Source organism: Scyliorhinus canicula, chromosome 7 (assembly GCF_902713615.1).
Source record: "Scyliorhinus canicula chromosome 7, sScyCan1.1, whole genome shotgun sequence".
Taxonomy (NCBI): Eukaryota; Metazoa; Chordata; class Chondrichthyes; order Carcharhiniformes; family Scyliorhinidae; genus Scyliorhinus; species Scyliorhinus canicula.
In genome coordinates this window covers 199,554,958-199,574,173 of record NC_052152.1, presented here as the reverse complement: position 1 = coordinate 199,574,173, position 19,216 = coordinate 199,554,958, and the positions used below count along the sequence as shown (strand labels likewise).

At 47.3% G+C, this 19,216-nt stretch overlaps 1 protein-coding gene across 1 annotated transcript in view; it reads right to left on the bottom strand.

Moving 5' to 3' along the window:
* Positions 1-665: 665 nt before the first annotated feature.
* The window catches only part of LOC119969696 (transcriptional repressor scratch 1-like), a 40,384-nt gene continuing 21,833 nt past the window's right edge, over positions 666-19,216 (bottom strand). Inside the window, exon 2 of the mRNA XM_038803686.1 lies at positions 666-4,814. Coding sequence (XP_038659614.1) covers positions 4,111-4,814 — 704 coding nt within the window. The 3' untranslated portion in view covers positions 666-4,110. The remainder of the gene's footprint in view (positions 4,815-19,216) is intronic.

Here is a 19,216-nt window from a genome sequence, read left to right as displayed (position 1 = left end):
CACCAATTTCATGTGGTTGCCGTAAGCTCAGTTCAGCCAAAGCATGTTGCCAGGGGGGTCTGAAACCCCCTGAAACTTGCCCGCGCAGGTTATGCTCATCGTGACGGTGAGAATTTAACAAGTAATTCAAGAAAACCGCTTCCAAATGTCTGCTGCGTGGAAGGAAAACTGAAACAAGGTATCAGAAAACATGGGATGAGGGTTCAAAGGGCAGCACGGTAGCATAGTGGTTAGCACAATTGCTTCACAGTGCCAGGGTCCCAGGTTCGATTCCCGGCTGGGTCACTGTCTGTGCGGAGTCTGCACGTTCTCCCCGTGGCTGCGTGGGTTTCCTCCGGGTGCTCCGGTTTCCTCCCACAGTCCAAAGATGTGCAGGTTAGGTGGATTGGCCACAATAAATTGCCCTCAGTGTCCAAAATTGCCCTTAGTGTTGGGTGGGGTTACTGGGTTATGCGGATAGGGTGGGGGTGTGGGCTTGGGTAGGTCTCTTTCCAAGAGCCGGTGCAGACTCGATGGGTTGAATGGCCTCCTTCTGCACTGTAAATTCTATGATTCTAAATAACGGAGGAAATTCAATAGGTGAGTGGGAGGGGCTGCATTTTTGGTAGGAAGAATAGGAAAACCACAAACTTCTTTGATAAAAGTCCAAATGGGGTCATGGGATCTGGAGGTTACTGTACACAGTAGTAAAAGTTACGAAGGGCATAAAATCTTCAAACGTAGCACTGAAATTAATTTGTGAATAGAAGTTATTTAACTATTGTGAATAGCAGGGGTACTTTGATAAATTTGCATAGAACTTTAGGTTGACTATATTTTAAGTACTGTGCATGGCTCTGGTCTCCACGTTATGAAAAATACATCATGGACCCTTGTAATGAGTGTAAGAAATTGAAATATATTATATTTCATATTTGTGGCAGTAATGTTATTAAAAACCCTGGTTTAAAGTACATGCAGGTATGGGCAGGATGGGGGCACAGTGGTTAGCACTGCTGCCTACAGCGCTGAGGGTACGGGTTCGATTCTGTATACGGGTCACTGTCCGTGTGGAGTTTGCACATTCTCCATGTGTCTGCATGAGTCTTATCCCCATAACCCAAAGATGTGCAGGGTAGGTGGATTGGCCACGCTAAATTGCGCCCTTAATTGGGAAAAAAATAATTGGGTACTCAAAATTTATTTTTAAAAATACATGCAGGCAGCGTGCCTGCTAAAGCTGTAAATTAAAGAGTCGTAAATGTGAGGTCATGATTGATCCAACCACTTACTTGGCAACAGGTAAAGGATTAATGCAATCATGTTTTCATTGCTGTAGATATACTGGAGAGTAGATCATTAATGAGGGTTGGTTTTTAGTCCTAGCTAAGCAGTTCGTGAAATTTAGTGGGATACAGATGATGTAATTAATGGGAGGAGCCAGGTCTGTCTATAGTTTTGAAGTCTGTTCTAGTATTTTAGGTTGAACAGCAATTTTGTCAAATGCTGTTAGGTTGAGCAGAAGTGTACTGGATCTGCTCTTGAAAGGAACTCGCTCCAAAAGTCTCCACGTAGATAAGCAAGTAACCTGTTTTGTTAGCTTTATTTATAAGAAGCATTTGAACTGTATTGGGTTGCAGAATTGGAATTAGTGGCAGGTGTAGATAGTAAGTTACCAAGTTTTCCCTTTTATTTATGAACTGTTTAACTGATAATTGTAAAGCTATTTCTTTGATCTTAATGTGGATGATTTTGCATTTGAATTGAAGTTTGTTTTAACATAAAGGATACCTATTGGTCAGAGTCATCACTCCTGGGGTAAAGTATCCTTTCCTCACAGTTTTACAATAAAAAGATTGTTTGGGATTCCCACCTTTTTAAAAATAAATTTAGAGTACCCAATTCATTTTTTCCAATTAAGAGGCTATTTAACATGGCCAATCCACCTACCCTGGTTGTGGGGGCGAAACCCATGCAAACACGGGGAGAATGTGCAAACTTCACACGGACAGTGTCCCAGAGCCAGGATCAAACCTGGGACTTCAGCGCCGTGAGGTAGCAATGCTAACCACTGTGCCATCGTGCTGCCTCTCACCTGGTATTCTAACTAAGTTATGGCTCAGGTCCAGTATCCTAACTCTCTGGATCTGGGTAAGGTGCAGTATGGATTTATTAGGATGGTGTCAGAATAACTATCAGCAAAAGCTAAACAGTCTAGGCCTTTTGAATTATGAAGAGATTTAATGGGTTGGTAGCAAAGATAGCACTTGTGAGGAGTCCTAAACTAGAGGCCATAACTATAAGGTAACCATAAATGAGGGAATTCAGGGGGAAAGACGTGCTGTGAGGTGAATTGGACATTCTGAATTCTCCCTGTGTACCCGAACAGGCGCCGGAATGTGGCGACTAGGGGCTTTCCACAGTAACTTCATTGCAGTTAATGTAAGCCTTCTTGCGACAATAAGGATTTTATTATTTTAAAAAATCCTTATTCTGAAAGTGATTATCGCGTGGAACATGGTACCAGAATGTATGGTGGGTGACAGTTCACTTAAGGAGCCCGAGTTGCTGTGGCAACATGCACATTGTATTCTGGAGCCATGGATAGTGGCGGTGGAGGCTCCAATTTGTCTTCCCATCCCATGATTGACCAGGAATCTCTCCTGCCCCTACCGGCTGCCATTGATGTGTGTTGGAAGGAACTGATACTCAACCCGTTTGACTGCAATGTGAATGCACCTTCCTTGACCATCAAGTCCTGAGGTGGGACTTTTACCCAGAGCTTCTAGCCCATAGGAAGTGACGCTACCCACTGCGCCACAAGACCCCCGTAGCAGAAGGCATAGTTGAGGCAAATAGCAGAGATGCATAGATTTAAAGGGATGCGTGCATGAAGGAACAATGAATAAAAATAACGCTGATGTGGTTTGATAAAGTATGTTTAGAGGAGGCTGGCATGGAGCTTAAACATTGCAGAGACTAATTGGGCCAAAAACCTTTCTTCCGTGTTGTAAATTCTGTATTGAGATGAATATATCTTACAGAGATATGCCTGCATTTAGGATCTTCTACTCCATACCTAACTAAATGGCACTTTCACATCATGCTGGCGACTAACCTGAGCTGCTAGCTAGCTTTGGGTCGCACAGGATTGTAGCATCAACTGCTCAGGTTGTATGCTTATAGGAGATTGGGTTCACTTTTGGTGGGCGATCCACATGGTCACTGTAGGTAGATTCTACTGCAGATCAACTCAATGAAATGGCACAAAATGTTATTTTTGTTTTGTTGAGGAAAACGATCAGCCTTAATACACACTGCTGGCTGACGGGCCAATTCTGGGAACACACTTGGAAGTATTGCATTGTCTTGAGATCAATGAAAAAAAATGACCCTTTTGAAAAGGTCGAGTACAATTCAATCGCCGTGGAAGATGCAATAAATATATCCCGTCCAGTAGCAAAGAGCAGCATAAAAAATACAGAGGTCATCTTTGCGTGTTTGTGCATGTGTGTATGTGTGTGTTTGCGCATGCAACCATAGCCCGTGTTGTTGGCATGTTCTGGAAGAGTAACTATACCTGTGGGTGCATATGTATCCACGTGTGTCTGTGCGGGTGTACGTGGGGGTGCATACATGCCTATTTGTAAATGTGCATGTATCTGCATGCGCATGCATGTGTCTGCATGTTTATGCACAGGTGCATGTTCACACTTGTCGTTGGCATGTTCTGGGAGACTGATTATACCTGTGTGCAGCATACGTGTCCCTGTGCAGGTGTACACGTGCACGCACATGCCTTTTTGTACAGGTTTACACGCCACTGTCATAATGATCCCAGTGCTTTTATTTCATTTCTTCTTTCTTCCATCGCTGGTTGAAGTATAGAAAGAGCAGTCCAACAAAAAACTTCCTGCAGCATGACAAAAATATAATCTTCATGTCATGTCAACAACTTTGAAATGGTTGCAGTTTTCTTTTTTTTTTCGAAACAAAAAGAGCAAATCCAGCATATATATTTTTTTTAAAAAACAAGTTTGTAAGTAATCTCAAGAAGTATTGCTTTGAGGTGGAGAGAAGTTTTTTTTTCCCTTGAAGGGGTTTGCATTTTGTCTATCGCTCTTTTATCTTTCAGGACTCCTCCTCCTGGGGGCCTTTGAAGCAGGCGGACTCATAGTGCTTGTTCAGGTAGGACTTCAGGGCGAACGTCTTGTTGCACCGCTTGCAACGGAAGTGCTTGAAGGCGGAATGGGTCTGCATGTGTGCCCGCAGGTTGGAGCGGTCCGCAAAGGCTTTCCCGCAGTGGGCGCAGCCAAAGGGCTTCTCACCTGTGTGCGAGCGCAGGTGGCCCTGCAGCAACCAGGGCCGGCTGAAGGCCTTCCCGCAGGTGCCGCACTTGTGCTTGAGGTCGTGGGTGAGGACGTGCATGGCGAGGGCTGGCATGGAGACGTAGACCTTGGAGCAGGTCGGGCACTTGCGGGCCAGCTGGCTGTCCAGGCTGCGGTGGGTCTGCTTGTGGCGGCTCAGGTTGGACGAGGTGGCGTACGTCTTGCCGCACTCCCCGCAGCGGTGGCGCTGGGCCGCCTGCCGGCCGCCCCCGCCGCTCCTCCTCGATCGGCCGTCCGTGATGAAGAAGGCGTCCATGCTGTAGCCCTCGCTGACCGCCGCTTCACCACTGAAGTAGCCGCTGGCCAGCCCCGACTGAGGGCTGTCGGGCTCCAGCCCCTCTGGTTCTCCATAGACTTCGCTGACTTTGGTATAGACAGGCTGGGGGACTGTCAGACTCTCCCCTCCGCTCTCATACACCGGTGGGCTGATGTAACTATGAATATAACCTAGAGACAGATGGGCAACAATATCAATTAATTCACCCGGGAACAAAACACTGCTGGAAATCTGAAATGGAAACAGAAAATGCTGGAAATACTCAGCAGGTCGGGCAGCTTCGAAGGAGAGAAACAGAGTTAACGGTTCAGATCAATGACCTTACATCGAAACTGGGAAGAACTAGAAATGTCATAGGTTTTGAGCAAGTGGTTGGGGGGGGGGGGGGGGGGGGGGAGAGGAGGAAAAGGGGAAGAACAAAGGGGAAGGTCCGTGATAAAGTGGAGTGTCAGAGAGATTAAATGACAGAGGGCTGGTTTAGCTCACTCAGCTAAATCACTGGCTTTTAAAGCAGACCAAGCAGGCCAGCAGCACGGTTCGATTCCCGTACCAGCCTCCCTGGACAGGTGCTGGAATGTGGCGACTAGGGGCTTTTCACAGTAACTTCATTGAAGCCTACTTGTGACAATAAGCGATTTTCATTTCATGGCGCAAGGCCAAAGGAAGCAGTAATGGGACAAGTAAAGAAACAAAAGATATGCCTCAAGGAGTGTGAATGGCAGGATATCCTCCCATTGGCTATTCTGCGCACGCTTTTCCCAGTTCTGATGAAATATCACAAAAATATTAACTCCACAGACATTGCCTGACCTGCTGAGCAGTTTTTGTTTTTATTTCACTAATTCTTGCTGAAACACACTTAACGATTTGCATTTCTGTAGCGACGCAGGACCTCGCGATGGGCTTCAAAGACCAATGAAACACTTTTGGACTGTGGTAATGCAGGAAACTCAGCAGCCACGCGTGTGCACAGCAAGATCCCGCCACGGCGCTGTGTTAATTACCAGATAATCTGTTTTGTGATGTTGATTGAGGGACAAAACATTGGCCACGTCACCAGAGAGAGAACACTCCTGCTCTCCTTCAAAATAATGCCCAAGGAGCTTATCCATCCACCAGAGAGGGCGTACCGCCCTCCCTCAGTGCAGCACTGGAAGTGTCAGCTTAGATTAAGTGCTGAAGTTTTGGAGTGAGATTTGAAACCAAAACATTTTGGCTAGGAGTACTGCCTATTAAGCTGACACCATCATTTGAGAACTGAACAGCCCAGATGGAGGCAGTATGGTCCATTGTATTTGTGTTGCCGCTTTGAAAGCCTATTAGAACAACCCCAAATTCCTGTTCTTTTCACCTCTGCAAAATGTTTCCTTTCCAAAAATATATCCCACCACCCTTTCAGGAACTGCAAGTCAGAACATCATAACTCACTGCATAAAAAAACGTTATCACCTTCTCTCCCTGTATTTTTGCCCCATTACCTGGGTTTTCTCCGACCAATGGAAACAGCTTCCCTTATTTATTCTCCCAATGCCTCGTTCTTTTGAACAGCGCTATTAAATCTTTAGCTTTAGCTGCAGAGCACTATCATTATAGGATTAGTGGTTCATGACTGATTCCACAACCTATCGTTATCACACTGGGGGCCCAAAAAGTCACAGTTTGATTGACAGCTCCAAAACTTTGACGTAAGACTCTGAATACAAATGTTTATTTTTATAAGGGATTTAATACTTGAAAGAAATTTTTGTTTTATTAGGGATTAAATGCTTGAGTATTCAATGGGTTTTTGTAATGGATGAGAGGATTTGAAAATATAGTGACGTACAATAGACACTTAACTTTATTTTATTCAATCTCACGGTGGCTCCTGAGGTCTACCCAAGGTGGATTGTGGGTGAGTTGGCAAGGGGGGTTGGAAGGGCAAAGGGAGGTGGGTGGGGGTTCATTAGTTGGCATCAGTTGGCAGGAGGTGTGAGGGCTGGAGGAAGGAGCTGTGCTCCAAAAGCTAGTGATTCAAAACAGACCTGTTGGACTTTAACCTAGTGTTGTGAGACTTCTTATTGTTTTTTTAATATTGTGAGTGGGACAGAGTCCACGAGCACCAAAATATGCCTTTTAACAAGCAAGCGGAGGCACACTCTGTATTGTTACTGGAGTGGTGACACAGACTCCTGTTTAGCCACTCCTCCACCTCTCAGAACGAACATCCAAAGATCGAGGGCACTTTCTCCCGAGTCAGGTTTGTGAAGACCAAAACTTTCTTCACTCTGTGCCCCCGACTCTGCAGTGAAAATTTGGACCTTTGTCTGCATCAGGGAGATGGAGAGGAGCCAGACCCTATCAAACAAGCCAAAACTATTCATCAAATCAATAGAATCTTACAGCACCGAAGTTTACCAATCAGCCCATTGGATGTGTGCAAGCTCTTTGAACGTGCTATCTAATTGGTCACACATTCCTGCCCTTTCCCGGGGCCCCGATATTATGGAGCCTGTTTCGACCACCATTTCAGGGAGCGCATTCCAAATCAGCAGAGTTCACTTTTTTGAAACAAATTAACCACGCCCACATGTTCTGGTCTTACCCCAGACTTGTGGAGTACTGGACAGCATTCTTTGAGGCAATGTCCAAAGTGGTGGGGATGAGGGTGGAGCCATGCCCGAAAGTGGCGGTCTTCGGGGTTTCAGACCAGCCAGATCTATTCCTGGGGAGGAGGGCAGATGCCCTTGCCCAGGGCCGGCTCAAGGCACCGGCAACTCGGGCTGTTGCCCGGGGCGCCATGTGCTCGGGGGCGCCAGACTCGGGTCCCGCGCATGCGCAGTTGGGCCGGCGCCAACCAGCGCATGCGCGGTGGCCGCATTCCCCGCGGTCCGTCCCCTCGGTCCGCTCGCCCGCTCGGTCCGCTCCCCCCCCCCCGCCTCGGGTCCGCCCGCCCCGCCCCCCCCTCGGGTCCGCCCGCCCCGCCCCCCCCCCTCGGGTCCGCCCGCCCCGCCCCCCCCTCGGGTCCGCCCGCCCCGCCCCCCCCTCGGGTCCGCCCCCCCGTCCCCCCCTCGGGGCCGCCCCCCCCCGCCCCCCCCTCGGGTCCGCCCCCCCCGCCCCGCCCCGCCCCCCCTCGGGTCCGCCCCCCCGCCCCGCCCCCCCCTCGGGTCCGCTCCCCCACCGGGTACAGATTTTAAACTGTAATATTTTTTCTCTCCCCTGTTTAGTATGTGATGCGGGCAGATGCTACAGAGCTCACTGCGTGGCTGCTGTTCTGAGACCTTAAGATCTGTGTTGGAATACAGCCATTTTATGAAGCAGTGGAGTGCCCATTGAGCAGTGGTAGTTCGTTAAGGCCTTGGGCAAAGCTTATGGGTTTAACAATATCGTCAGAAGCCCGAGACACAAACGTCTGACGCCCTGATGTAAAGTCTTGCCACATTTACTGAAGACATTCGCTCACCAGTTCCCCACACACCCGCACCACCCCCCCCCCCCCCCCCCCCCCCCGCCATGTGTGCGAGAATAAAGATAGAAGTAAGCCATTACTTGTTTGTATAAGTGCTCTTCATCTGTGGATTTATTAACAAAAGTAAATAAACAGACTCCGCCGCGGTGCTGGGAAAATACTATTTTTGGACGTAGGGTTTTTCTTTTCCTATTTTTACTAAATGGGAAAGTAAGTGAAGGGTTATTATTGTAAACTGGCAGATGTTTTTATGTCATAGACAGGAAGTCACCAACAGTCATGATGTTGTCAACAACCGCTTTCATTTCACTGCATCTTTAAAGTCGAGGGTGCTGCACAGAATGGTTATCAAACAAAATTTGACATCAAGTCACATGAGGCGCGGTTGGATCAGGTGACAGGAATCTTGGTCATTCATCAAAAAAGTAGACTAACGGAGTGTCGTAAAGGAGATTTGAGGAGAGCATTCCGGAGCTTCAAGTCCTGGACAACTGAAAGCGGGTTCGACGTTGAGAATGCGGAAAAGGTCGGAGGCCCTCTCGGCCCCGCCCCCCCTCTCGGCCCCGGCCCCCCGCCGGCCACGCCCCCCCCGGCCACGCCCCCCCCCCGGCCACGCCCCCCCCCCCCCCCCGGCCACGCCCCCCCCCCCCCAAGGGCGCCGAAGCTCAGCTTGCCCGGGGCGCCAGCAACCCTAGGGCCGGCGCTGCCCTTGCCTTTGCCTCCCTGATCGCCCGCCGTAGAATCCTGTTTGGCTGGCGGTCAGCAGCACCACCCAAAGCTGCAGACTGGCTGTCCGACCTCTCGGAATCTCTCCAAATGGAGAAAATCAAATTCGCCATCCGAGGGTCAGACGACGGCTTCCACAGAACGTGGGAGCCATTCACGCGATTGTTCCGGGACCTGTTTGTGGCCAACGAACAAGAGGAAGAATGGCCAGGTAGCCAAGAATCAGGGGAAAGTAGCCAAAGCATGAAAGGGAGAGACAGACCGGGAGGGTGGGGTGGTGGGGGGGAGACAGAAAGAAAGTTGAACCATGGGGGGGGAGACAGTTGAGGGGGGGGGTGGAGAGGGAAGAGATGGGGAACAAGAGAGGAGAACCAGGGAGCTGGGGGGGGGGAGGCAGGGAAATGAGAGCCGGAAGGAAGGCACGGGATACAAAAATGAGCATGGCATCTCCAGGAGTAGGGAACGAGGAGAATAAAGACGGAAGACGGGAGGAACGGCAGAAGCGGAGGCGAGCGCGAGACGGCAGCGAGATCCGTCCGGGAGAAGCGAGTGACAACAACACGAAACACAGCCGAGTATCGCCCACTGTAATTATCTCTCCGCCACCCGAAAGTATATTTGCCTCCCCAATCCACCCCTCCCCTCCCCCCCCTCCCCCCCCCCCCCCTCCCCCCCCCCCCCCCCCCCCCCCCGCAAAACCCCCCCTCCGCAAACAGTTGCCTACTTATGTGGTGTAAATAATTTTGCCAGGTGTACATGGCTGCTGCTGTCGAGCTGGTGCACAATACCCTGCCAGCTATATATTTTTTATTGTATTTTTTTTTACTATGTACTATCTTCTTTTCTTTGGTATGTTTAGGTGTGCCCTTCTCTTCTATATATGTGTGTATATATATATATATATATATATGTTTCTTATCCTGTGTACATAACGGTAAATATACCTTGTTCTAAAACCCAATAAAAAACATTTATTTTTAAAAAATGTTTGAAACAAATTCTCCTCCACCCTCTTGCTAATTACCTAAAAATCTGTCTCTTCTTTTTCCTGACCCACAACAAGTCTCTTTTTAAATTCTTACATGAGATGTGGGCGTCGCTGGTAAGGCTCGGCATTTGTTGCCCGTCTGTCCCTCGTTGCCCTTGAACCAAGTGGCTCGCTGACCCATTTCAGAGGGCAGTTAAGGGCCAACCCCATTGCTGTGGGTCAGGAGTCACACGTTGGCCAGGCTGGGTAAAGGATGGCAGATTTCCTCCTCTGAAGATCATTCGTGAACCAGATGGTTTTTTTTAAAAAATCATTCAATGATCGTCAATCAATGGTCACCGTGACTGAGCGAAGCTTCTAATTCCAGATTTTTATTGGTTCAATTTATATTCCACCAGCTGCTACGGTGGGATTTGAACCCATGTCCCCAGAGAATTAGCCTGGGAAGGAAATCACTAGTCCATTGGTGTTACCACGATGCCACAACGCTGCATGTTGTGTCAAGGATCTTCGCACAAGCATTATCAAACAAAATTTCACACTGAGCCTATTAGGATCCTACTAAGCCAGGTGACCGACAGAGGCAGGGTTCAAAGACTGCGTTAAAGAAGGAGAAAGGAGTCAAAAGCTTCAGAGAAGAAGGGCCCAGATGTATGAAAGCACTGCCAAATTTGGTGGAGTGATTAAAATCAGGGATTCTCAATAAGAGGTCAGAATTGTAGGTGTGCAGGAACCTTGGAAAGTCGTGGGACTGGAGGACGCGACAGAGAGCGAGGGGCGAGGTCACTGAGAGATTTGAAAACAAGGACACGGATTTTAATTTCAACGCAGGCCATTCTGAATCTTGTTGTTGCTTGATTCATTTTAACAGATAAGTTGCGCATGAAGCATTGGTAAGTTGGCATGTGAGAGTACCTTTAAGAAATGGGTGTTTACTACTGCAGTGATGTCAGAGAGTGGGCTGTCTGTCAGCTTTTTACTTTTGTTTTTGAGCAGGCTGCACGGCATGTTTTAGTTTCGTTTTCAGTGTTGGAGCTGAAGCCAGACAATGCAGGAGTACTGCTGTTCTCTCTGCCATCAAAAGACTATCTCTTGATCATTTGGTGAATTCAGAATTATAAATGTTTTCAGTAATGACTTTAACCTGATGTGCTTCTGCTAAAGGTTTTGTTTTTAAGTCGTATGGATCTTAAAAGGAAAGCTTAAAGGTTTACTTAGTGTTGTAGTCTTTGGGGGTTGTATTTGAATTGATGGTTGCTAAGTTGTTCACTGTATGTTTTAAAAAGGTTAATTGAGTTCATAGAATAAACATTCTTTTGCTTTAAAAAGTACTTTTCCATTTCTGCTGTACTACACCTGTAGCGTGGGCTATGTGCTCCCCATACCACAATCTATTAAAAGTTGTAGGTCAGGTGAACGCCATGATACACTTTGGGGTTCTCTAAACCCTGGCCCATAAAAAAGTTCACATTAACTTGGGATTGGTTGCAGTAATACCTCACTGATGTGTGATTTTGTTGATACAATTATTTAAAGAAAATATAAAATTTTCATTCATATGGCGGCTTTGACAACCCCAGGCTGTCCCAAAGAATATTACAACTAATGAAGCAAAATTACTTTTTGTTTTTTAGTTATCCTTTTTACCCTTCGACAGCACCTTCCAAACCCACGACCTCCACCACCTAGAACAGGGGTGGGCAAACTTTTCCATGCAAGGGCCACATTCAGAAATTCACAATTCACAAAGGGCCGCATAGTAAATGAAGTAAAATAATTACTTCACCCGGTTATGATTCTGGGCGCCTCATATAGAACATAGAACATAGAACAGTACAGCACAGAACAGGCCCTTTGGCCCTCGACGTTGTGCCGAGCAATGATCACCCTACTCAAGTCAACGTATCCACCCTATACCAGTAAGTAACCCAACAGCCCCCCCCCCCCCCATTAACCTTAAAAAAAAAATTTATTTAAAAAAAAAAAAAAAATTTTTTAATTTTTTTTTTTTTAATGACTTGGTGGGCCGCAGAAATACCTTTGGCGGGCCGCATGCGGCCCACGGGCCGTAGTTTGCCCACCCCTGACCTAGAAGGACAAGGGCAGTAGATGCATGGGAACACGCACCATCCTGACTTGGAACTATATTGCCGTTCCTTCACTGTCGCTGGGTCAAAATCCTGCCAGTCCCTCCCCAGCCACATTGTGGATGTTCCTACACCACATGCAGAGGTTCAAGAAGGCAGCTTACCACCACATTCTCAGCCGGAAATTGGGGATGGACAATAAGAATTCTGGCCCAGCCAGTGAGTCACACTCCCATGAAATAATTTTTAAAAAGCTATGTTAATTGAAGGATAGCTATCGACCAGAGCACGGCAGATAATTCCCATGCTCTTCTTAAAAATAGTGTCATGGGATCCTTTGTGTCCACCTGTGAAGGCAAACAGGGCCTTGTGTATAGCTCATCTTAAAGAAAGTGAGGTTAGACAATTGACTGCTGAATGGGGGAGAGGCTGAACACTTTTTCCCCCACAGCCTTCTAAGTAGCTCAAGATGGATTTCTGAGTTGTCTCCTTTGTTGCTGGTTAAGTCAAAATAACCTTCCATTTTAAATTCGCAATATTCTAAAATGTGGTTTAAAAAGATTTTAATTTTTCAAGGGCTCTACATTTCCCACATTACTTTTTTAAAATAAATTTTGAGCACCCAATTCATTTTTTCCAATTAAGAGGCAATTTAGCATGGCCAATCCACCTACCCTGCACATCTTTTGGGTTGTGGGGGCAAAACCCACGCAAACACGGGGAGAATGAGCAAACTCCACACGGATATAAGGAAGGATGTGCTGGCCTCGGAAAGGATCCGGAGGAGGTTTACAAGAATGATCCCTGGAATGAAGAACTTGTCGTATGAGGAACGGTTGAGGACTCTCCAACCCTTGTACTCGTTGGAGTTTAGAAGGACGAGGGGGGGGGATCTTATTGAAACTTACAGGTTACTGCGAGGCCTGGATAGAGTAGACGTGGAGAGGATGTTTCCACTTGTAGGAAAAACTAGAACCAGAGGACACCATCTCAGACTAAAGGAACGATCCTTTAAAACAGAGATGAGGAGGAATTTCTTCAGCCAGAGGGTGGTGAATCTGTGGAACCGCAGAAGGCTGTGGTGGCCAAATCACTGAGTGTCTTTAAGACCGAGATAGATAGGTTCTTGATTAATAAGGGGAACAGGGATTATGGGGAGAAGGCAGGAGAATGGGGATGAGAAAATATCAGCCATGATTGAATGGCGGAGCAGTCTCAATGGGCCGAGTGGCCTAATTCTGCTCCTATGTCTTATAGTCTTATGGACAGTGACCGAGCACCGCTACCCACTGTGCCACCATGCTGCCTTTTCCTACATTACAACAGTGAGTAAACTTCAAAAATATTTTATTGGCTGTAATGTATTTTGAGGTATCTGGTGGTCGTGGCAGCATTGTATCAGTCTTCTTCTCCATCCCAGTAACCATCCTAATGTCGTTCCTTGGCATTTTGGTGCACAAACAATGTGAAAGATCACTTAAGCCCACGAGCTTCATTGCTGTGACAATACAGGTCTACAGTGGCCCTCTTGATCGATCAGTTCGAGTAGCTGCCACTGTTACCATCATCACCGAGTGAGTATAATACAATAATTTCAAATACGTTCTCCACACAACCCAATGTTTGATGGGTAGAATCAATAAATTGTCACCCACCACCCCACCAACAAGCAATTCAACCAATATTCTTGTGCTGACAAACACCTGATTTACAGGCAATAAGTATTATTCCCTCGCAAACCCATTCTAATTTCCTTACACATTCCAACATTTGTCCTGAACAAACCATTATTACACCAGCTCTAATTGCCAAATGTCGACTTGCACCAACTCCCTCCTACACCAATGGCATCATCATTTGCACATCTCATCCTCTTCTGTCCATTCCACTCTCCCATTTCATAGAATCATAGAATCCCTACAGTGCAGAAGGAGGCCATTCGGCCCATCGAGTCTGCACCGACCCTTTGAATGAGCACTCTACTCACCCCGCTCTATAACCCCATAACCTAACCTGTACGTCCGTGGCACTGAGGGACAATTGATCGTGTCCAATCCACCTAACCTGCACATCTTTGGACTGTGGGAGGAAACCGGAGCACTCGGAGGAAACCCACGCACACACGGGGAGAACGTGCAGATTCCGCACAGACAGTGACCCAAGGCCAGAATTGAACTCAGGTCCCTGGCACTTTGAGGCAGCAGTGCTACCCTCTCTGCCATCATGCCGCCCAACATCACCAAAACAGATTATCTGGACATTTACCTCCGTGGGAGCTTAATTTGTGAAAATTGGCTGTTGCATTTATGACAACACAACTGTGATCGCCCTTAATTAGCAGCAAAACCCCTACCGTGTTGAAGGAGACCTTCGGCCCATTGAGTCTGCACCAACCACCCACTCTACTCCCCGCTCTATCCCTCTAACCCGCTGCTTTGAATCAATGGCCAATCCACCTAACCTGCACATGTTTGAACTGTGGGGGTAACAGGGGCATCCGGAGTAAACCCATGCAGACACAGGGAGAACATGCAAACTCCACACAGACGGTCATTCAAGGCCAGAATCGAATCCAGCTCCCTGGCACTGTGCCCCCATTCATCCAGTCTTCTTCCCTACGATCTTTCTGAACAATGCAGAACTTCACTCTTTACACAACTTTTCTCACTGGTACCTTCTAACACCCTCACAACCTCACTCACTTTCTGGATGTTTAACTTCCAAGGTCACAATTAGTAACAAGGCCACCTTTGTCCAACTCGCTGTAGCCTTACCAGGCAAGCTATCCTTCATTGCGCCTCCCAATTCCACCAACACTCAATCTGCCCAAGAGCAAAAACATCAATTACCCAGTTCGCTTGCCAAAATCACTTCCAAACTTCCAGCTCCCTCTTTCCAGCCTTACCTCCGACGCCATAGTCATGTTAAATAATTTTCTTATCTCTGCTTTGAGCACTCTATCTTCTTCTAATTGCTCATTGCCTCCCAACCCTGCAACTCATTTCATACCTTCCCCATGAATTCTGAAGACTGGCCCAGTCATGCATCATCTGACTTGGCTGAAAAAATGAGAGATTTGCACCTCTTGTGACCTCAGGACCTCCATAAACCTGAGCTCATCCCAAACTCTGCTGCCCCTCTGGTAACTCACAGTAAATCCTGTTCGCTCATCATGACTCCATGGGCTCCCAGTCCAGCAAAGCCTCAGTTTTAACATTTTTGCCCTTGTTTTTCAAACCCCTCCATTGTCTCATCCCTCCCTAATTCTGGAATCTCCTCAGCCCTCTTGAGATGTCAGCCCTCCTCCAATTCTGGCCCCTTGAGCGTTTCCGATTTGAGCGTCCCCCAAACCATTGGAGACTGTTTTCAGGAGTTTAGGCACCAAGATCAGGAATCCTATTGGAAAAACCCTTTCCACCTCTCCACCACATTCTTCCCGGTAAAGGCGTGGTTTAAAACCCATCTCTTTGACCAATCTTTTTGTTCCCTGCCCCAATAGCTCCTTATGTGGCTCAGTTCAGACCTTGCTGGGTAATGCTTCAGTGGTGTGAAGGGTCTCGGGGTGTTTCACTGCCACAAATATGAGTTGTTGTTGTAATTGTTGTACCAAAACACTTTATAGCCATTGGGTAGGCTGGGTAACATTGTCTGTTTACGGGCCTCACGGTAGCATGGTGGTTAGCATCAATGCTTCACAGCTCCAAGGGTCCCAGGTTCGATTCCCGGCTGGGTCACTGTCTGTGTGGAGTCTGCACATCCTCCCCGTGTGTGCGTGGGTTTCCTGGGAAACCGGTGCTCCGGTTTCCTCCCACAGTCCAAAGATGTGCGGGTTAGGTGGATTGGCCATGCTAAATTGCCCGTAGTGTAAGGTTAATGGGGGGATTGTTGGGTTACGGGTATACAGGTTACGTGGGTTTAAGTAGGGTGATCATTGCTCGGCACAACATCGAGGGCCGAAGGGCCTGTTCTGTGCTGTACTGTTCTAAGTTCTAAGTCTGATAGGATTTGATGAAGAAGGTTGAGAGGAGGCTGATGTGGAGCATAATAACAGACCAGTTGGGCTGAATGGCCCAAGATTCTGTGCTGTAACTTTGATATAATTCTACATAATACATTTCTCACTTTCTCCCAGTCACCATCGTTCACGTAACTCCCCGTTGTCAGTATGGCAGGCTGTACGTCTCTAAACCTTGCCCTCCAGAGATTGAATAAAGGTTTTGAAAATGATCTGGGGTCTTCGCAGAGTCAGTAAAGAGAAATTGTTGGCAGAAGCAGAAAGAAGCAGAATGGTCACTAAACAGGGGACACAGATTTAAGGTCATTGGCGATGAAAGCGGAGGGGCAGTGAGAATTATTATCTGGCCCTGGTTATGTTCTGGAGTGTGTGTCTGAAGGGACCTGAAGGCTGGTTCAATAGTATTTCACAACGGAGCTCACACAGAAGCATGAAGAGGCAGTGTCAAGGAGAGGTCGGAGCAGGTGAAGGAGTGTGACAGGTTTCCCGCTGTGCCTCACCTCCCCCCCCCCCCCCCCCCCAACCTCCTCCAACCCCACCATCTCCTCCAAATGCTATGAGGTATTTAACCAGTCGGATTTTTTATAAGACAAAAGCAAATAACTGCGGGTGCTGGAATCTGAAACAAAAACAGAAAACGCTGGAAAATCTCAGCAGGTCTGACAGCCTCTGTGGAGAGAGAAGGGAGCTAACATTTCGAGTCTGGGTGACTCTTTGGCAAAGCTGGAGGAGCTGGAAATGGGGTCAGATTTGTATTGTTGTGGGGGGTGCGTGGAGCGGTGGGGCTGGGTTGAGGGCCAGTATTGGTGGAGTTTGACAAAGATGTCCTGGACAGAAAGACAAAGGGAAAGACCAGAAAGACCGTGGGCAGCATGGTAGCATTGTGGATAGCACAATTGCTTCACAGCTCCAGGGTCCCAGGTTCGATTCCGGCTTGGGTCACTGTCTGTGCGGAGTCTGCACATTCTCCCCGTGACTGCGTGGGTTTCCTCCGGGGGCTCCGGTTTCCTTTCACAGTCCAAAGATGTGCAGGTTAGGTGGATTGGCCATGATAAATTGCCCTGAGTGTCCAAAATTGCCCTTAGTGTTGGGTGGGGTTACTGGGTTATGGGGATAGGGTGGAGGTGTTGACCTTGGGTAGAGTGCTCTTTCCAAGAGCCGGTGCAGACTCGATGGGCCAAATGGCCTCCTTCTGCACTGTAAATTCTATGATTCTATTCTATGAATGTTAACTATGTATGTACTGTGTGCGTTCCCTCGGCCGCAGAAAAATACTTTTCACTGTACTTTACATTAACACTGCAAATACTTTTCACTGTACTTTACATTAACACTGCAAATACTTTTCACTGTACTTCGGCACGTGACAATAAATCAATCAAATCAAATCAATGGGGGTGATCAAGGTTAAGAAGGGTGTTGACAGTGGCACATTAAGAGATCAGAATGTGTTAATGGAAGTACAATGGTAAGCAGTGTGCCCAAAGCAGTGTGATTTTTTAATAATAATATGCGTGCGATAATGATTAATTTTTTTTTTTAACTGTTCCTGCCACTGCTCACAATTGACCATCAGCTGCTGTGGCAGGATTTGAACCTGTGATCATTGAGATTATCAGCCACTACCAAGAGAATCGGTTCCTGCCTGGACCACAAAATGCGCCGATAGCAAATTGGTAGCAGAATGTCACCCAGTGGGCGATAGTTCTTCCCCTGGCAGCTAGTGAGCGTGGAATGAAGCCAGGGAACAAGCTGCCAAAGGTACTTGTGAACAGTTTCAGCCCTTTTCTGAGATACAGTTTCAGCACACAGTCCTATTGTGGTGGGCCAGTAACGAGTCGGTTTAGTGCATCTTCATGATATTCAATACTTTTAAAAAGCATTAATCCATTTCATAAAAGGAAAGGCTTGCATTTATATCGTACATTATCACACCTTTCAAAGTACTTGATATGCAGTAAATTGCTTTCAAGTGCAACATAACGCAGGGTTGTGTTATTCACCTGTGAAAACAGCAGACAAATGAATATAAATGCACTCGTTACTAATATCACAGTGTGATTTAAGCCCCCAAGACTGTATTTAGTAAACTATCAATGTGGAACCCGCTATAGCTCCAGCATCATGATTGATCATTTTTATTTTTAGCACTCATGACGCACGCTGTGCCAAGCTGCAGGTTCCCTCCAGCTCTCAACTGTTACCCATTGTAGAGTGGGGCACTCTGCCGCTTATGATACTGGTATTCCAGAGAATGTGGATTCCAATCCCAGCCAGCAGCTTGAGAACTTCAATTCAGTCCCAAAAAAAGATGGTGTCAGTAAAAGTACCAAAATGCTTCGCTAATGCCCTTTACGGGAGGAAACCAGCGGTTCTGGTCTGGGTCTGTATGTAACTCCAGTTTCACAGCTACGTTAACTCCCTCAGTAGTGGCTTTCTACGTCATACGGTTCACAGCAGCCAGCAATGAACAATAAATGCCGGCCATAGCGGAGACTTCCACATTCCTAGAATGAATCTGTTTTTAACAATAATAATCTTTATTATTGTCACAAATAGGCTTACAGTAACACTGCAATGAACATAGAACAGTACAGCACAGAACAGGCCCTTCGGCCCTCAATGTTGTGCCGAGCCATGATCACCCTACTCAAACCCACGTATCCACCCTATACCCATAACCCAACAACCCCCCCCTTAACCTTACTTTTTTATTAGGACACTAAGGGCAATTTATCATGGCCAATCCACCTAACCCGCACATCTTTGGACTGTGGGAGGAAACCGGAGCACCCGGAGGAAACCCACGCACACAGGGGGAGGACGTGCAGACTCCACAATGAAGTTACTGTGAAAATCCCCTAGTCGCAACACTCCTGCGCCTGTTCGGGTACACGGAGGGAGAATTCAGAATGTCCAATTCACCTAACAGCACGTCTTTTGGGATGTGTGGGAGGAAACCGGAGCACCCGGAGGAAACCCACAGGGACACGGGAGAATGCACAGACAGTGACCCAAGCTGGGAATCGAACCTGGGACCCTGGTGCTGTGAAACTATAGTGCTAACCACTGTGCTACCGGGCGGCCAACTGCATTGCAGTATGTGGCTAGCCAGACAGGAACAACAAACCAACTTGAATTTATATCGCACCTTCATTGTAGAAAAACATCCTTAGGCATTTTACAGGTGCACTATCAGACAACATTTGACACTGAGCCATATGAGGAGATATTACAGAAAATGCTGGGAAATCTCAGCAGATCAGCCAGCACCTGTGGAGAGAGAAACAGTGTTAATGTTTCGAGTC